The sequence below is a fragment of the Danio rerio genome, chromosome 16, assembly GCF_052040795.2.
Source record: "Danio rerio strain M-AB ecotype USA chromosome 16, GRCz13ab, whole genome shotgun sequence".
In the NCBI taxonomy this organism is placed as follows: domain Eukaryota; kingdom Metazoa; phylum Chordata; class Actinopteri; order Cypriniformes; family Danionidae; genus Danio; species Danio rerio.
Genome location: NC_141036.1, coordinates 33,875,798 through 33,894,893, shown reverse-complemented (window position 1 = coordinate 33,894,893; position 19,096 = coordinate 33,875,798). Strand labels below are relative to the sequence as shown.

The 19,096-nt window shown below is 33.1% G+C and overlaps 2 protein-coding genes across 14 annotated transcripts in view; one reads left to right on the top strand and one right to left on the bottom strand.

Moving 5' to 3' along the window:
* tmod4 (tropomodulin 4 (muscle)) overlaps positions 1 to 16,498 on the bottom strand; it is a 37,615-nt gene extending 21,117 nt beyond the window's left edge. The window contains exon 1 of one of the 2 annotated variants that reach the window (XR_015510234.1): positions 16,242 to 16,293. The gene's annotated coding sequence lies outside the window, so the exon portion shown is untranslated. 2 annotated transcript variants of the gene reach the window in all.
* Positions 4,788 to 13,716, top strand: LOC147840320 (uncharacterized). 12 transcript variants are annotated; one of them, XM_087287202.1, is made up of 15 exons: positions 4,788 to 6,255; positions 6,354 to 6,373; positions 6,536 to 6,658; positions 7,859 to 7,892; positions 8,055 to 8,084; positions 8,176 to 8,245; positions 8,570 to 8,599; positions 8,696 to 8,765; positions 8,851 to 8,878; positions 9,097 to 9,126; positions 9,234 to 9,303; positions 9,659 to 9,703; positions 10,669 to 10,799; positions 10,878 to 11,009; positions 13,437 to 13,716. In XM_087287202.1, coding segments are annotated over exons 1-6 (363 nt in total). In that variant the 5' UTR covers positions 4,788 to 6,100; the 3' UTR covers positions 8,177 to 8,245; positions 8,570 to 8,599; positions 8,696 to 8,765; positions 8,851 to 8,878; positions 9,097 to 9,126; positions 9,234 to 9,303; positions 9,659 to 9,703; positions 10,669 to 10,799; positions 10,878 to 11,009; positions 13,437 to 13,716. The 12 variants fall into 12 exon arrangements, with proteins under 12 accessions (XP_087143328.1, XP_087143327.1, XP_087143329.1 ...); XM_087287201.1 differs by having other exon boundaries at positions 10,666 to 10,799; XM_087287203.1 differs by having other exon boundaries at positions 8,851 to 8,884; positions 10,666 to 10,799.
* Positions 16,499 to 19,096: the final 2,598 nt, after the last annotated feature.

Sequence of the window (19,096 nt, the reverse complement as noted above, 5' to 3'; positions counted from 1 at the left end):
TCTCTGAACAGTACCGCTTGGGGTTTTGGGTTACAGTAAGGAGGAGAAGGTTAGGAGAGAGTTATCGCTGGCTAACACACATGTGAAGGTGGCCTGTACTGCCAGCCGCCTGCTTGTGAAACTGGCTGATAGTCACCAGTTTCTGACCACCACACCCAAACTGGATCTGCAACACACTGTAGACAATACACAGCCTACACAGACATTTGCTTATCTGTTTATAACTACATGTTGAAAGTTGTTCTTACGCTTTAATATACTGCAAAAAACAAATAGTTTTCATGTTGTTTGGCAATTAAATGCCTAAATATTCTTAAAGGGATAGTCCACTCTAAAATGAACATTTATTTTTCTTGTTTTCATCAAAAGATGTGAATTATATTCATGTACAAAACTGGAACGCTTGCTAATAAAGCAGCAGTACATTATGAGTCAAAGAGAACAAAATCATCCTGATAAACTGCCAGCAAACATTAAAAAGAAACATGACATTTGCTAAGGAAGGAGAAGCTACTGTGGGTATTTTTTCTAATATAATAAATTGCTTATGCCTCAGAAGAGATATATACACTAGATATTCCATACGGAGCCTAATCAATAGCGCCGCCATATTTTTACAGTGCTCCCAGGACAAATGTCATTCAACTGCACTAGTCAAGACTAAAGCCAATCTGATGATGCTTGTCTTTTGCACTGCGTTCTGGTGTAGTAATGAGTAAACAAAGAAAACAAAGCATATAGGCAGAACATTTCATAGGTAAGATTTCGTTTTTCATGATTTTGTATGTTACGAACTTTTGTACTAAACAAGTAATGTCACCATAAGGCAAAGAAGCACCAACTTGCACTAAATTCTAGGCTTATGCTAGTTTTGTTGACTATAATCAGCAAACAATGTAAATTAAATATGACAACAAGACGCTGCGGTGCCAGAAACTTTTTAATATTGTCGACTGAGTTCACCAAAGTTCGTAACTTATAAGGGTGGCTAATAACATAACACTGTCTGCGTCTCAGTGTGCATACTGTTCACCCTAAATTATTGAATATTCCAAGTAACATTCAGATCATAAAGGTTGATATGGACAGTGAGACGCAGGGATATTGATGGTTCACATAAATCGTTCATAACGGAGATTCATTAACAAATGAATCGCTCCCTCCGTTAGCATTAGAAGTGAAAGCGGGAGAGGGGATGTGTTTCAGAACACGGATTAGATCAAATTCAACAGGGAGGGAGGATAATACATTTCCATGCACACAAACACAAACTCTTTGTCAGTCTGTCACAAATACATCAATGTAGAAAAGTAATATTGTAATTTATAATTATAATTTTGATAATTAGTAAAAATAAATATTGGCATTCTGACCACCAGGACAACTTTTAATCTTAAACAAATGTATAAATGTTTAAATATCTATGGCTACGGATGGCCAGTCCTCCACTACAGTTTGGTCTCACATTCATTTGAAAGGAGCGCTACCCCGTACTAAAATGGCAGCTCTATTGACACATTCCTTCCAATAGACAACAAAAGTGTAGACGACATCTAATGTAAATATCTATGATGGCTCAGAAAACGAAGACAAAATGCAATAAATTGGAGACGCAATATCACTCTTTGGGAGCGCAGCCACTCAAGACAGTTCTGGAAGGGATACTGTAATTATACTGTAATAAAGATATTAGAATGACATTTCATTAAAACATTTCAGATGTTTTACATGTTGTTGTCCACTGGTTTGTCTATTAATGCCATCCAATCATGCCTATATTTATCATCGCATGATCGTTTTTATGCAATATTCCAAAATGCCAATAAAAAAGGTGGATTGAAACTTAGATGTTACTCGCCCCTATTCAAAGCCTTTTTGAGTTTCTGCAGCTGGTCGAAAAAAAAAAAACTTTTTAAAAACGTTTTAAACTATGTTACAATTTAATTGTACTGTTATTTTCGTATATTTTATCTTATGAAACTTTTGTTATGTAGTGTGTTCTGTTGTAAAAAAAAATTAAATGTTTAGCCATGAGAAATGTGCACTCTCCCAAGTGCAATTGTTGTACAGTAAATTATATTGCTACTATAAATTTAAAAATGTGAAAAAAAATAAAAATAAATTATAACTAGTAACCATTTCCTTATTTTTATTTTACACATAGAATGTCAATGGTTAACAGCTACCCACATCTTACAGGTTAGTACATTTTCATTTTTGGGTGAACTGTCCATTATTATAGCTAAAATATACTTTTTGGAATTGATGCATACCAAAAAAAAAGAACACATAAATAAATATATGGGTGACATAGTGGCTCAGTGGTTAGCACTGTCACCTGACAGCAAGAAGGTCAGTTGGCATTTCTGTGTGGAGTTTGCATGTTCTCCCCGTGTTCGCATGAGTTTGCTCTGGGCGCTCCAGTTTCCCTTACAGTCCAATGATTTGCGCTAAAAATACATTGGACGTTGTGTATGAGTGTGAATGAGTGTGTGTGGGTGTTTCCCAGAGCTGGGTTGTGGAAGGAATGGCATCAACCTCTGAAATAGAGACTAAGCTGAAAGAAAATGAATGAATGAATAAATATATTTCTCGGAAAATAAGTCTTATGTCATTTTCCTTCTGAAGTAAAAAGTCTGAGGATTTTTGTTTATTTGTTTTGAGGTTGATTACATATTTTTACACACCATAATCTAAAACTGATTTATTTGCATGTTTGCACACTTAATTGCATGTTTGCACACTTAACTTTAAGGCCTCCCATATGAGCTGCATCTACAACATCTGCTCGTAATCAAACTGAGATGGTTTTGCAAAACACAAAGCAAGAGCTCTCCAAAAGATGTCTGATTGTAATCTTTCAGATGCTTTGATGTGTGCATGTTTCTAATTAAATTTCTTCTCAACTGTTGGTAAGACCGTAAAATGGGTGATCGATGTTTATAATCATGCGGGAAAGCTATTTGGAAAGCAGTGAGGAGATGGTCTATAAATATGCAGTATACGCTAATGAACATCACCGCTAAATATCACACAGTGAATCACACAGATCTGTTAATGATCTGCAATTGAATGAAGCTCACTTGTGATACTTAATTAATAGAATTATTTATAAAAAAAAATAATTAATTAAATAAAACGGCAACAAAGTGGCTCAGTGGTTAGCACTGTCGCCTTACAGCAAGAAGGTCGCTGGTTCGAGTCCCGGCTGGGTCAGTTGGAATTTCTGTGTAGAGATTGCATGTTCTCCCCATGTTGGCGTGGGTTTCCTCCGGGTGCTCTGGTTTCCCCCACAGTCCAAAGACATGCACTAAAGGTGGACTGAATAAACTAAATTGGCTGTAGTGTACGTGTGTGAATGAATCCCAGTACTGAGCTGCAGCTTGAAGAGCATCCGCTGTGTAAAACATATACTGGATAAGTTGGCGGTTCATTCTACTGTGGTGACCCCTGATAAATAAAGGGACAAGCCAAAGAAAAATGAATGAATAAATGACAATTAAATAAATAAATAAATAAATAAACACTCATGACATGCAAAAAATTATGAAATATACTACTAATACTTGTAAATTAAATAAGATAATAAAATAAAAAATGCTAAATAAAATATACACTCTTGATATTTGCAGAAAATAAAATTGAATTAAATACACTACTGATACATGTAGATAAAAATAAGATAATAAAATAAGAAATGCTATATAAAACATTTTGCAAAAAAAAACATGTGCAAAAATAAATAAATAAATACACTTCTGAAAAATGTGAATTAAAATAACATACTAAAATAAAAAAGCTAAATAAAATACAATAAAATACAATAAAATAAAATTAGTTTGAAATGGTTTCACTGACATTATGGGGGAAATATCAAAAAGACAAATGTGTGTTTGTGTTTGTTGTGGGTGTGTTTGTGGTTGTCTATCAGAGGTGTCAGACCAAAGCAGTGTGGCTCTAATTTGTAAAGCCAGTGACACAAACACAGGATCAGAGAGGGCTGAAAACAGAAAATAAAAACTACAGATTGTGGAAAATCACCGCATCAACCCAGAACTGCACTGCAGAAGATTACATCACAAAACCCACAATCCTTTAAAAATGTTAAGTGGAAAAGATGTTAGGTGGAAAAGAAAAGATGAAAGTAGACAGAGGTTGTATTTATTGTAACACACAAATTGGAAAATGAAGTTCACTTTATAAAAAACTGACTCAACTTAAAATTGTAAGAAAAGCTGCAGAGCTTTTCTTTTAATTGACTCAGCACTGTAAATAAATGTTGGGTTCCACACAATTGATTTGTGTTGGGACAACATGAAAAAAAAATCAAAGTAAATGTAAAAAAAAATAAATAAGTAAATGTGTTAGTTTTTACAATCTTAAGTGGATTGAACATAAAACATTTAAGTTGTCCAAAAGAAAATCTTAAGAACTGTGTTGTTTCAGCTCATTTCAAATAAGTAGTTTGAACAAACAGCATCAAATTGTAAGGTTACACTTTATTTTATTGGCCCGTTTGTTGAATTTAAGTTACATTGCATTTACATGTCAACTAATTCTCATTAGATTATAAGTAGACTGTTAGGTTAGGGTTAGGGTTAGGGTTAGGGTGTGTAAGTTGAAATGTACTTGCCAAGTTTCTTATAGTCAGGTAAATGTCCGTTGAAGGAACAGTATCTACAGATAATAAGCAGACAGTCTACTAATGCTCAAATGAACCATCAAAATAAAGTGTTACCAATTGTTTTGAGTGAACTTAAATCAAGTCAAGTGCATTTCTTGGTTTAGGTTGAGTCAACTCAAAAAAGCTGTGCAGCAAGTTGCCTTACAATTCTAAGTCAACCTTTTTATTATAGTGTTGGTTTGAATTTAAAATATTTGCAAGTCATCATGACTAAAAAAAGAAATATTTCAAACACTCTTCAAAGTAATCTTTAGCTTCAGTTCTGAATGACATTAAATCTGTGAATTTAAAATATTTGCTAGTCATCATGACTAAACACCAAGAAATATTTCAAACACTCTCCAAAGTAATTTTTAACTTGTGTAACTTCAGTTCTGAATGACATTAAATCTCATGAGAAATGACCTTGCCCTCAAAAATGTACAATGCATCTGACACTGGTCTGTCAGGAAGCTGCCAGTCTATGGGAATGACAGTTCAGGGATTATAAATAGCCAATAACGAGTTTGTCTCTCTAGTCTTACAATAAACACACAGGCTAAAAGCAGGCTTTCTGCTGGCCAGGTTTTTCGGGTTGTGCTCATTTAAAGAGCGGCTGAGTGTCTGTTCTGCACACCTGTTTGCACTGCTCCCAACTGACAACAACTCAAGCCTAAAAAAATCTTAGTTGAGTTTCACCTGTTCAGGCCGCTGGTTGTGAGGACTTTGTTTTTAATTGGTCCTTTAACGTGGAATCCTTATTATTTCAGTCTCGCAACATTTGACATTTCCAAATGAAGAATTTATTTGCTTACTTTTGGTTAGAACGGTAAGTTCAAAAAACATAAAATTGCAATATGCAAACTAGGGCTGCACGATATTGGAAAAAAAAAATCGATTAAGCAATTGAGTTGCCTTAACTTATTGGGTTTTACAGTACTCAGTTGGTTTGAGTTCTCGTCACTTATTTGGTTTTACTGAGCTCAAATTGCTCTGTTTATTAAAGTGGATTAAATGAACTTAAATGGTTTATTGCAATCGGTTTCCTCAAATTGTTTGAGTTACCATAACTTTTTGGGTTTTACAGTGTACATATACAATATCACAACATACATTTTCACCAGATGACTTGAATACCTCTATTTTTGAAACATTTTAAGAATTTTCTATTGATTGGCGTGACCATCAAATAATGGACGGAATGTTAAAAAAAAAAAGATAAGTATAGCTAAATGCAATAGAACAAACATAAAAGTGAAATAAACAGTGTTTTATGGTTTTCAGGCTGGTCAAATCATATTTAGCACTGCAAAAACTTTAATGCATAAATAGTTCCTAAAAATGTTTTTAAAAGTTACTGAAAGTGTCTGAATGTTTTAAACTCTCTTAGGGCTTAAAAATGTGCACTGTAAAAAAAATCTGTAAAATAACAGTTAAATGACTGTATATTTTAACAGATTTTTTCCGTATACACGTATTACGGGTGTTTTTCCGTTTATATACATTTTCGAATTGCATTGTGGGAAGGGGATCGCAGCTCAGACAGCGTTTGATGGACACCGGGACATATTTCTTCCTCTGTTTTTTCCCTGGTAAGTACGATTAATAAAACATATAACAATATTTTAGTTAAAAGACTGCTTTATTACCTTTTTATCGTTATTTAAAATGATTTTTGTCTTTTATGAAGCGCCCATGGAAAGTACAGCAGTGAATTACGTTTAATATTGTTAATAAGATCAGACTTTATTTCATTAAGATCAAACTGAGCTATGAGTGGTTAAATGTAATTTAAACAAGCATTTACCTAATGATTTTTTACCTTTTTATACGTTTTTCTCATCAGTAAATATGATATCTGTTCATTTACAGTTGTTTGTCCGTATTTTTCTAAACTGCCGTGCGCGGGAAGTGGCGTGACGTCCAATCACCCACTCACTCCCTCGCCTGACTGGATTAACGGTAAACGTCAGTTTGTCTGTAAGAGTGTAAAAGGTATGTTAATTATTTTATAGAAATATAAATGTTTTCTTTGTACAGTGCATTGAACAAGGGATAGCATTCAAAGTTTGTGTCACTGTGTAGTTTGGTTGATATACGTTACCTTTAATGAACACTAACGTTAACGTGTTTCAAACGCTCGTAACCGTCTGTGTTTGTTTGCATATTAATGACTAATTTCATATTTTTACTGACGTTATCAAATGTTAGCTTTAGTTTGACCGACGTATTAAGGCTGTGTGACCGAGTTTCAGTGGAACAGCTTTGCTGGTTTTTAAGTAAGTTATAAGTTAGACTCGCGTGAATTGGAGGCATTTGTAACTCGGTATGAGGGGAAATACACACTCGTAAAGTTTTTATTAGTGGTGGGCCGTTATCAGCATTAACGTGCTGCGTTAACGCGAGACTTATCGCGCGGTAAAAAAAAAAATATATCGCCGTTAATCTATTCTCAACGTTGGGTTGGGAGCTGGGTGACTTTCATACTTTGATATTTTAGCGCGGATGTATACCTGACCGGTGAGCCGTCTGACAAACAAGTGCCCTTATGAATCAAATCAGCAGGATGCCTGACTTTAACTGCAGTTCGGCAGTTTCACTTTAACTCATGAACATTTCATTCATCCCGCGTGACAAACTGGGGTAATAGACGCAAATAAGAAGCAAGAACTGATGAGAGTGTTATGGAATTTAACAACGCTCGCCAAATGGAACAAAAAAAAAAACTTCCGCATTTCGCGACGCGTGTTTGTGTGTACAGAGATAACAGAGTGATACAGTACGTGTGTGACATTTAAAAGTATTTATAGTGTTTACACTGTCATGCGTTTTCGGCCTCAAATACAACGTGTACCTTAAAGCACACAATTAAATGTTTGTTGTAGTCGAGTTGAACTGTCATTGATATTTATTTATTCACTTTTAAGAACCTCAAGGGCAGCTAATATGAAGATATAAAGATGAGTTGTTCTTCCACAGTCTTAAAATTCTTCAAACTAATTGTCAGTTCGATTCATTATAGCAAACAATACTTTCTTTACTATTAGGAGATCAGGAGTTTTATTTTAATGAAACCTTGATAATAGAGTGAACTACACATGGTGTTATCGCAAATGAAATCTTTTTATGTAGATTTTAAGTGAGTTTTATTTGCACAAATAAGGTTCACTGATATTTTGCTTTGTTGACTTTCAGGTTCTTTCATTTTGGTTATAAGTACATGTTACAGGTAAATTCTTAGATTCAATCCAAACTGAATTTGAATTAATACGGACAAATGAAATAAAATACACCTGGGATTTTAAATGTTTTCATTTTTTTATTATTCACAACGTTTGTGAAGTCTAAATGTAGACTGTCTCAAACTGAATAAGTGTTATTTTTGTTGTAGGTGTGTTGGTGTAAAAATTGATGCTGACTGGTTAGTACTGCATTTTTAACCATAACAATAATGATTTATATTTAGCATTGCATCTATTGTCATTTTACCAAGAATGTGTTTGCTCTTTCAGAACTCAGGCAGTTGTGCTGGACCCTCTGTACCTTATACAGGAGATGACTGTAAACTTTCAAGTTTAAGAGGTAAAATGTTCAGGGTTTTTCTGTTTGATTTTGAGTGTTTTGTAGATATAAGGTTCACTGATATATGATATAAGATTTGCTTTATGTTTATGTTGTCGTTTTAGTTATAAGTACAAGGTACAGGTACATTTTCACAGCAATCTAAATTAAAATCTTAAATCTTACATTCAATCCAAACTGAATTTGAATTAATATGGACAAATGAAATAAAATACACCTGGGATTTTAAATGTTTTCATTTTTTTGTTATTTACAAAGTTTAAAGTTTTAAAGTAGACTACATGCTGCATGTTTCAAACTGAATGAGTGTTATTTTTGTTGTAGGTGTGTTGGTGTAAAAAGTGATGCTGACTGGTTAGTACTGCATTTTTTAACCAAAAAAATAAACAATGATTTATATTTAGCATTGCATCTATTATAATTTTACCAAGAATGTGTTTGCTCTTTCAGAACTCAGGCAGTTGTGCTGGACCCTCTGTACCTTATACAGGAGATGACGGTAAACTTTGAAGTTTAAGAGGTAAAATGTTCAGCGTTTTTTCTGTTTGGTTTTAAGTGTTTTGTACATATAAGGTTCACTGATATTTTGCTTTGTTGATTTCCAGGTTCTGTAATTTTGGTTATAAGTACAAGGTACAGGTACATTTTCACTGCAATCTAAATAAAAATCTTAAATCTTACATTCAATCCAAACTGAATTTGAATTAATATGGACAAATGAAATAAAATACAGCTGGGGTTTTAAATGTTTTCATTTTTTTTTATTATCCACAAAGTTTGTAAAGTATAAAAGTAGACTGTGCTGCATGTGCTGCATGTTTCAAACTGAATGAGTGTTATTTTTGTTGTAGGTGTGTTGGTGTAAAAATTGATGCTGACTGGTCAGTACTGCATTTTTATAAATAATACAAAAAATTAAAATAAAAAATGATTTATATTTAGCATTGCATCTATTGTCATTTTACCAAGAATGTGTTTGCTCTTTCAGAACTCAGGCAGTTGTGCTGGACCATCTGTACCTAATACAGGGGATGACAGTAAACTTCCAAGTTTAAGAGGTAAAATGGTCAGGGTTTTTGTTTGATATTGATGCTTTTATTTTTATTATTTGGCAAACCAATTACTTGTACCTATATTTTTACTAAGTGTTTACATGAACACATTTTGCTTCAGTAAGTTTTGAATTTTGTTAACATGTATTCAAACTAAAAAGTACTGGGTTGATGTGGGTGTTTTATCTGGGTTTTTTAACCTGCTACTGTAATCTGTTAAATGAACCAAGCAGTTATTTATTATTATTATTTATTTTTGCATCATTTGAAATGTTACAAGTTCTTTATTTTGGTAATGTCTGTTTAAAGTGATAAGGAAATAACTGGTCCACTGCTGAATCTCTTTTCTTTTCTCTCTTAGCCACCTGATGATGAGAGAGACAATTTCAATGTGGGAATCTTGATGGTGAGCCAGGCCTTCATGCTGATTTTGTGACCGTTTAATCTATTTAGCGTCATTGTAATAACTTTATTTCAGGATGCAAAACTGGCTAAAAATCTACTTTAAATTTCAACATTAATTGTATGATAGTGTGGTTGATTTAACATTTTATTTAATGTTGGGTTCATTGTAAAAAAATAAGATTTAATTTTGGTTGAATAAATGCTGATTTTGGGACAGTTTTGTCTATTTATTATCATAGAATTACCATTATTTCAGGGTGGAAAACTGCCTAAAAATCAGTGGTGACTTTTTAACGTTGTTTCAATGATAGTTTGATTGATGTTTTAACATTTATTCAATGTTAATTTAACGTAGGTTTGCTCTCTGGGTAAGAACTAACTTAAAAAATGCGAAAAACTTATGTATGTGCCACTTGAATTTTGTATCACATGTTATTGGCATGTTATGGAATTTAACTATGGCAAATAAGTGAGAGGAGATGGAAAGCTATGATGTCTACACGTTTTCCTGAAACATTTTCAAGGTCAATTCTTTCTTGTATAAAGATAGTGGAAAAGAAAGAAATGTAAAACAAAATGGTTTATAATTTTTTTACATTTTTTTTCTTTCCTTTATTGTTTTTTTTTGCCTTATTTTTGTTCTTGCACTATAATTATTTCTTGTAATATTTGATTAAGTAAATATATATTTTTTAATTTCTTTTAAATTATGTAGCAGACATGTATTTGAATAATTTTACATAATATTTATAATATTATTAATAATATTAATAATTTACCATATAGGTGTGCATATGTGTACCCATATATGTACATGTAATATAGGAAAACTTTTATATTTTATATTTGTCACATATTTCAAAAACCTAAATCAAAACCTATATTAAACCATATGTTTATATAGGTTCTTTCCATGTGGACGTGTACCAGACCCAACACACAACTCACTTTTCTTTTTTTCAGAAGAAGAGTCCACAGTCACAATAACAAGATCATTGAGCTGTCCCCTAATTGTGGTGAGCTACATGTTTAGTCTCTTATGTGCTAAACATTATGTAGCCTAAGGAAGCAGCCCTGACTCTGGAGTTTATATGAAGGTATGTTTTTACATTTTTAAGTTTATTTCATTTTTATAAGACAAGTAAGTTGATACATGTTTGTTGTATTTACAACAGGAGCATGCTGAGTAACTATCCAGAATGTAGGTCCATAGCAGAAAAAAGTGCACCAAGCAGAAACATGCCATCTAAACTCCTTCGATTCCTGTCAGACCAGAAAGACTTTCAGAATCCTTGGAAGATTTAAAGGTAATTAAGCAAACCGGTAATACTTTATAATAACTAAACACTATTGATTAATTTATTAAGCATTAGCAAAAAGTTCTGTTAAGCTTTAACTCTACATTAACAGACCTTAGTATACAGTTTATAACTACAGCTGCAAATGCTGTAATCTTGACTTATAAGCACATCTATAATGTGCTTAATGATTTTGTTTTTATATTTTGTTAATGATTAATTTTTCATTACTAAATTTAGTATAGCATTATTTACAAACCAGTAATTTAAGAATAGTTGGTGTATTTTTTTTCTAATCATTCAGAATGTGTAAGTAAATGGTTAATAAACTATTTAAACTAACATTTATATATCTTATTATTCAGGCATATAGTAATAGTTGGGCAGCACAGTGGCTCAGTGGCTAGCACTGTTGCCTCACAGCAAGAAGACCTCCGGGTGCTCCGGTTTCCCCCACAGTCCAAAGACATAAGCTATAGGGAAATTGATTAACTTAATTGGCTGTTATGTATGAGTGTGTTTGTAAATGTGTGTATGGGTGTTTCCAAGGGCGTACTCATGCTATGCACAGTTGCCTTGAAACTGGAAGCGTGCTTGTCTCCCCCGACGACCCGCACTCACATTGCATTCGAGCCTGAGCATGCTTACATCATCAATAACGCACTGTTCAGTTTAACAAGTGCTCTCACTCAGCACAGTGGAAATTTCTTTATATTCTTATATCGTTTTAGTTGTTCAATATGCAGTGACACGCAGTCAAATATTTTACCGAACAGATCAGCCACTTTTGACGCTCATAAACAATCAAAGTCAACGTGCTGCAGGTACTAGGAGGTTTGCTAAAGGTGCAGCTGTTGTGCAGTGAGGGGTTTGTGTCTTTAATCTATGACAGTTTGCAAGGGACTTTGATTTGGATAAATTAACCACTATTACTGTTCAATGAACGCAAACCCCTTACTGCACCACAGCTGCGCCTTTAGCAAACCTCCTATTCCTGCAGCACAAGGAGTTTATGATTGTTTATTAACATCAAAAGTGGCTGATCTGTTCGGCGAAATTCTTGACAGCGTGTTACTGCATCCCAAACGACTAAAACAATATAACTAAAGAATTCTCCTCCGTGCTGAGAGCACTTCCTAAACTAAACAGCGCATCATCGATGATGTAAGAGTGCTCAGGCTCGAATGCAATGTGAGTGCGGGACGTCAGGGGAGACGGGAGGGAGGACAAGAGTGCTTCGGCCTGGTTCAAGGCAACTATACATAGTGTGAGCACACACTAAGCTGAAGGAAAATACATGAATGAATAGTAATTGTTATACTTGTATATAAAGTATAAAAAATAAGTATATAAAGTATATACAATACTTATTTTAATAAGTGCTTTTGTTAACTTCATCCAGTTTTGTAGCCTAAAGTGAGGATTGTTTATGCTTTGTAAATCGCCTTATAAATCACAATTAAAGATTCAGTTATATTCTAAAAATGAAATTCATTTTATTGTATTAAATGAAAAATAAATCTTATCTAAAATAAAATTACTGTACAGTTTAAACATAGCTAAATAACACTGAAATGTTGCATCGTAATATATCATTAAATTATTTTATTGTTGTTTTATCCAGTTTTATGTTATATTTTGGCACTCCTGCTATTCAGCAAGGTTTAACTGTCGTTTATAAGGATTTATAAATCATAAATAATCCTCACTTTAGATTAGGCCACAACTGGAAGAAATTTTGTAAATAATGCAATATTAAATATAATATTATATATATATATATATATATATATATATATATATATATATATATATATATTTTTTTTTTTTTTTTTTTTATCTATAAATAGTAATGTAAAATCAATCATTTAAGTTTGATAACACAATTATTAAACTGTAGCTGTAGCAAATTTTGCAGCTGTATTTATAACCAACTGCTAACATCTATTAATGTAGAGTTAATGCTTAACAGATAATGAATTCACTATTTGCTAATGCTTCATAAATGAATCATAGCCCGTAGTTATTATAGTGTTACCAGCATAGTTTGTTTATATTACTGTTTCTCTCTTGCATTATTGTTCCGAATATTGTCAAAAGTACCTACACTTTATTTTGAAAAATCTTAAAGTGATTTCTCACCCAAAACTGAATAATTGATCATTCATAATTTACCTACTCTCTTGACATTTTAAACCTGTATGACTTTGTTTCCTCTGCAAAACACAAAATATCATATTTTAAAGAATGTTGCTCCTATTTCTCCTATTTTGTTCTGTTGAAGTATGTCAGTCAGACAGGCTTGAAATGACAAGAGTGAGACATGAAGATGATGATAAAACTTTCATTTGTGTAAACTATTGACATGCAAGGAATTACCCCAGTTGTAAGTGAAATGTCATTAGTAATGCTTTTTTTTTTTTTTTTTTTTTACAGCCATTGAAGTATCAGTATTGGAGCGGAAGAAGACCCAGTTGTATCGTCTGTTTCCTGCCATCTTGCAGTTAACCTGGTTTCTTAATGTAAAGTACTTGTAATTTGCCCACTTGTCCTCAATTATCTTAAAGCTAACATTTAAAACTAATTTGCTTTGAGATTATTTGCCAAGACTTCTCACTGTGTGATTCACATGTCAATATGTATTTATTGTGTGTATAACTTGCTATTTGGAATTCAAATGATTTGTATTCATTAAAGAATCTGTTTTAATTGCAAAGTTGTTTTTGTACTAATCATTGTAAGTTCACAGTTAACAAACTATTTACTGCTTCTCTACACATACAGTATGGAATACATGTTTTGTTTTACTATGGTAAACCATTAGTAGTGTATTTCCCATATGTATAGGTTTATCCTTACCAACTGCTATTTCTATGCTGCTTGAAGAGCATTAAATTAGTAAAATAATATTTTTTTTTTACAGTAGGTATCCCATTAAAACAAAGAATCTGTTCATTTTTTCACTGTATATATACTATTAAAAAACAAAAAAGTCCTCTTTTTACAGTAGGTATACAATTAAAACACAGAATCTGTCTGTTTTTTTACAGTAGGTATACTATTAAAACACAGAATCTGTCTGTTTTTTTACAGTAGGTATACAATTAAAACACAGAATCTGTCTGTTTTTTTACAGTAGGTATACTATTAAAACACAGAATCTGTCTGTTTTTTTACAGTAGGTATACTATTAAAACACAGAATCTGTCTGTTTTTTTACAGTAGGTATACTATTAAAACACAGAATCTGTCTGTTTTTTTACAGTAGGTATACTATTAAAACACAGAATCTGTCTGTTTTTTTACAGTAGGTATACTATTAAAACACAGAATCTGTCTGTTTTTTTACAGTAGGTATACTATTAAAACACAAAATAGTTCCGCTTTTTTACTGTTGGTATACCCTTAAAAACACAGAAAATAACCGTTTTTTAATATAGAAAACCCTTAAATTACTATAAAATGGTTCGTTATTTTACAGTAGTTTAACCGTCAAAAAACGGATATTTTTTAGTTTTTTTAATGTGGACACACTGTCAATTAACAGAAGTTTTCCGTTTTTAATTTACGGTAAAATATTTGTGTAATGAGCTGCCAGTACATTTTACCGTTTTTTTACGGAATTTTTTTTTAGAGTGTGCAGTGATAAATTGTTGCTCCACAATGGTTAAACTCAACAAATCTCATGTATTTTGAACTGTGTGAATATATAATCCCAATCTTATATATATATATATATATATATATATATATATATATATATATATATATATATATATATAAAAATATATATAAATATACCCTGCTAACCCTGTGATGAGACTGAAGGTCTGCTTAAGTGATTTGTGTGTGCCGAACGAATACCTTAATACTGCCTTAATACGGTGTTTAAATTATATTTATTATAATGATTTAAGTGCTAAAATCATATATGTGTTATATGTGTATTGTGATTAATCTATGAATTAGATGATTAATCTATTGCGAAAATTTAAAAAATAACATAAAAATAAACATTTTTGGTAACACTTTAGATCAGGAAACATATATTTGCTAATTTTACCTCAATAAACTAATAATTACTGCTTAGTAATCTAAAGTGCCACAGGTTGCATAAAAAAGAATATTTACCATGCATGGAACCTTTCCTTGCACATGCATGTTTTTTTTTTACTTAATTATTATTATTGTTCAGTAATAATTCATTTTAAAGTTTTATTTTTTACTTGTAAACTTAGAAAATGCCTGTCCTTTGAACTGAATAAATGCATCTCAAGAAGCAACCTGACTCTGCTGAACATGAAGTTATTATCGTCCATGACAAAAACTTTGGTTCGGTCTCAGAAACCCAATTCCCCCTCTGGTACTTTGCAAGGACGCAGAACAAATATCAGGCACTGACACATCAGATATTAAATCGTGCGCTAGAATCACTAAAAGAAGTGTCCAGAACTCCTGGCGTGCAGCAAGAGCCTAAAAACAACCTTCTTATTCATATTCAGATACTTCTCTTAAGGAGTTTGGTCATTGGGGATGTTTTTCAGCTGACACACAGACAGCTCATAAGACTTTCTCACTATTTGTAGGTTGACTTCACCAAGTCCAACCACCCAAGTGTAAAATTCCAAATCAAGCTCAGATTAATTTTAGCTTCACAAGTCAGCTACTTCCAGCTGCGTAAATCCTCCCCGCATGCAGTGTGCAGAAGCAAGTCAGCTAGGAAAATAAAAGTTTTTTTTTTTTAAAGTCTAAGAGTATTACGTCACATAAAAAAGTAAACAAGTGCAATAAAAGAAATTGTTTTGAAGTAACCTCAAATCAACAGGTGCGACTGCATGCAAAGTAGAGAGCCATGCAAAACTCTGTTTTCCATAAAGCCATAACCAATAATCAAACTAGATCTCTTACTACCTGCAAACTGGAACTTTAACCTTTTACTACACACTGCACAATACAGCCTGCTCACTGGAGCCAATATGAGCTGATTAACAATAATTAACCAAAAATAAATAAATAAGTTCACATAAATATATATTTTACACTTTTTTAAATTAATAGAAATGTGTTGATGGAAATACAATAACAAATAGAAAATCCTTACTCAATGCACATTTTATAAGCCTATATAAAATGCATCAACAAACTGAATAAAATCATCAAGATGTGCTAAAACGAAACGCACACACACAAACACACACACACACAAAGAGATTAGAGTAAAAGAGTTGGTGTGTTACCTACCCTCAGTAGGACTCAGAGCTGCTGAGATCTTCTGTTCAGCAACCCTACGTTTGAAATCAGAGAAGAGCCCCCGTCTCTCGACCCCCGCCCGCCCCTCACCGGGACTCTTGCCCCTCTTAAGCCCTCCCTTCCTCGCCTACTGTCCGGGCTCAGCTGAGGCAGGGATACGGGCTGCTCTTCATGAGGTCAGCATTTCATTATTTTGGCTTTGAGAGATTAGTGACTACAGTATGAAACGTAGAGAGAGAGAGACGGGTACAGCTGCCAAGAGAGTCCATATTCATCGGCTTCAGTAACTCAGGTTTACTTACTAAAGAAATGTACGTCTGCTAGAGAAGAGTGACCTCTAGGGTAAAAAAATGGGAACTGCAAGTTAACAAACTGAATATGAGGATTTGCTGTCCCTTCAGAACTAATGTTTTGTGTAATTTAGTACAGTGTTCCTGGAGGCAAACCAACAGTACATATTTTGGATGGCTCCCTTATCTGACCTATTCATTTCATGTTTGGAGTATCTTCTAATGTTCTGCTGAGTTGACTCAGGTGTGTTTGATTAGGAGGAGGTTAAAAATGTGTACTGTAGGTATGCCTTCAGGAACAGGGTTGGGAAACACTGACTTAGTATATACATTAGCCATGTCGAATACTCAGTACTCTTCAAGATTATATTGATGAATTAATTTATTATTGTTGTTATTATGAATAATAACAACTTTCTAACAATCTGACAACTATTTTTAACATTGTTGTAATGCATATTATTATTTAAACAAATACATTAAACGTGCACATGAGAAATAAATAAAGCAAAAAAGAAAAAAAATACATTAAAAAATACACAAAAAAACATTCAATAGCAAAGTGTATCGCATTTACAAATACTGAGCACTAAGATTTGGCAGAAAAAAAGTTTTTTTTATGGATGTGTGATGGACTGAATGACAGAGATCAATACATAGACAGACAGTTAAAAGTTTTTCTTAGTGGCTTTGGTGCATTTGTCACAACACTATTTGCATTTGCACAACAGTTAATGCATTTCTCAAAACAATTAGTCATTTGTGATAGCAGTTTCTCATTCCTTCCAACAAATCGCAAATGCTTTTGGACATGCATCAACTGCTTTCATACAACTCTGCTGTTTATAACATTATCATTTGCTTATGTCTTGTCAGTCAAAATTAACTTGTAAATGCTGAATAGTCATTCCATAGAAAAAAATGTTGAACTAGTTGTCAAAATCTGTCAAGCAAATTTTATAAAAAGGTTTCAATCTTTTTTCCCTCTGAAAATGTCTTCAAAATTGAACAATTTGATGAATGATTTACAGACCTGTGCATGTTGTAGGTTCAGTTCCAATATGTACTGCAATATTGTTTACAGATGTGCACAGCTCTACCCAAAGACATTTATGTTTGTTGTACATAAGGGTGTTTTTATTCTTTTGCACAAGGCTGTGAATAAATTAAAATTGTAAACAGCATTTGCACTGCAGTAATGTGAAACATACATATTCAGTGTCTTGTACTCAGACACCTCACTAAATGCAGTCATGTCAAACTTTACTGTAGTTTTCAAATGGCTGTGCAAATATTATACAGCGCAGTCTAGAGCATTTTCAGGAAGTGTCACAACAATCTGACTTTTTTTTGCATTTAAAAACATTTACAGAGTAAACGGTCCAAATGAAAACGTGACGAAGCCATTTGAATATCATGTTCATAAACAATGGTGCCAGGACTTTTCATATTGATGACATTGACACTTTCATTGACAGCAATACTTGCTTTTGAGGAATGAGGCATGAGCTACCCATTCTGAGCAAGTGACACGCTTTTGCAGGTTATCAACAAGGTTTTTCAGTTTGTACTAAATGTTTTGAGAAATGCATTAACTGTTGTGCAAATGTATATAGTGTTGTGAGAAATGCACCAAAGCCACTGAGAAAAACTGTCATTTGATCATCTGTTTAGATGGTAAGAGAGAATGACAGAGTGCTAGTTAGCTAGCAAAATAGAGATAGTTGTATCTATCTATCTCTATTTTGCTAGCTATAGATAGGTAGGTAGGTAGGTTGGTAGATAGTCAAGTCAGATAGATGGATGGATGGATGGATGGATGGATGGATGGATGGATGGATGGATGGATGGATGGATGGATGGATGGATGGATGGATGGATAGATGGATAGATAGATAGATAGATAGATAGATAGATAGATAGATAGATAGATAGATAGATAGATAGATAGATAGATAGATAGATAGATAGATAGATAGATAGATAGATAGATGGATAGATAGATATTCTTCAGTGTTGTTCTACATGGCTTGCTTAATAATGATCTTCAGCTTAAGGCTCTTTGCAGTGGTGTCTGTTGGGCAGGTCAGGCCATGAGCAGCCACGTACTTCTTAGGTTTCTCAAATTATTCTAAAGGCCTGTACATTGGCGTAAAGAATATCAGTGTCCCAAGTTCTCCCAACCTCAATATGAGGACTTGCTGTCCCTTCAGAACTTCAATGTTTTGAGTAATTTAGTATACAGTATTTCCCAACCCTGTTCCTTGAGGCACACCCGCAGTACATATTTTGGATGTCTCCCTTATCTGACTCATTCATTTCATGTTTTGGAGTATCTTCTAATGTTCTGCAGAGTTGACTGAGGTGTTTGATTAGGAGGAGGTTGAAAATGTGTACTGTTTGTGCTGTTGGTATGCCTTCAGGAACAGGGTTAGGAAACACTGATTTAGTATATATTAGCCATGTCAAATACTCAGTTATCTTCAAAATTATATTGATGAACCCTTTATTTTTATTATTATTATAAATAATAACTTATAAAGGCAATCTTACAAC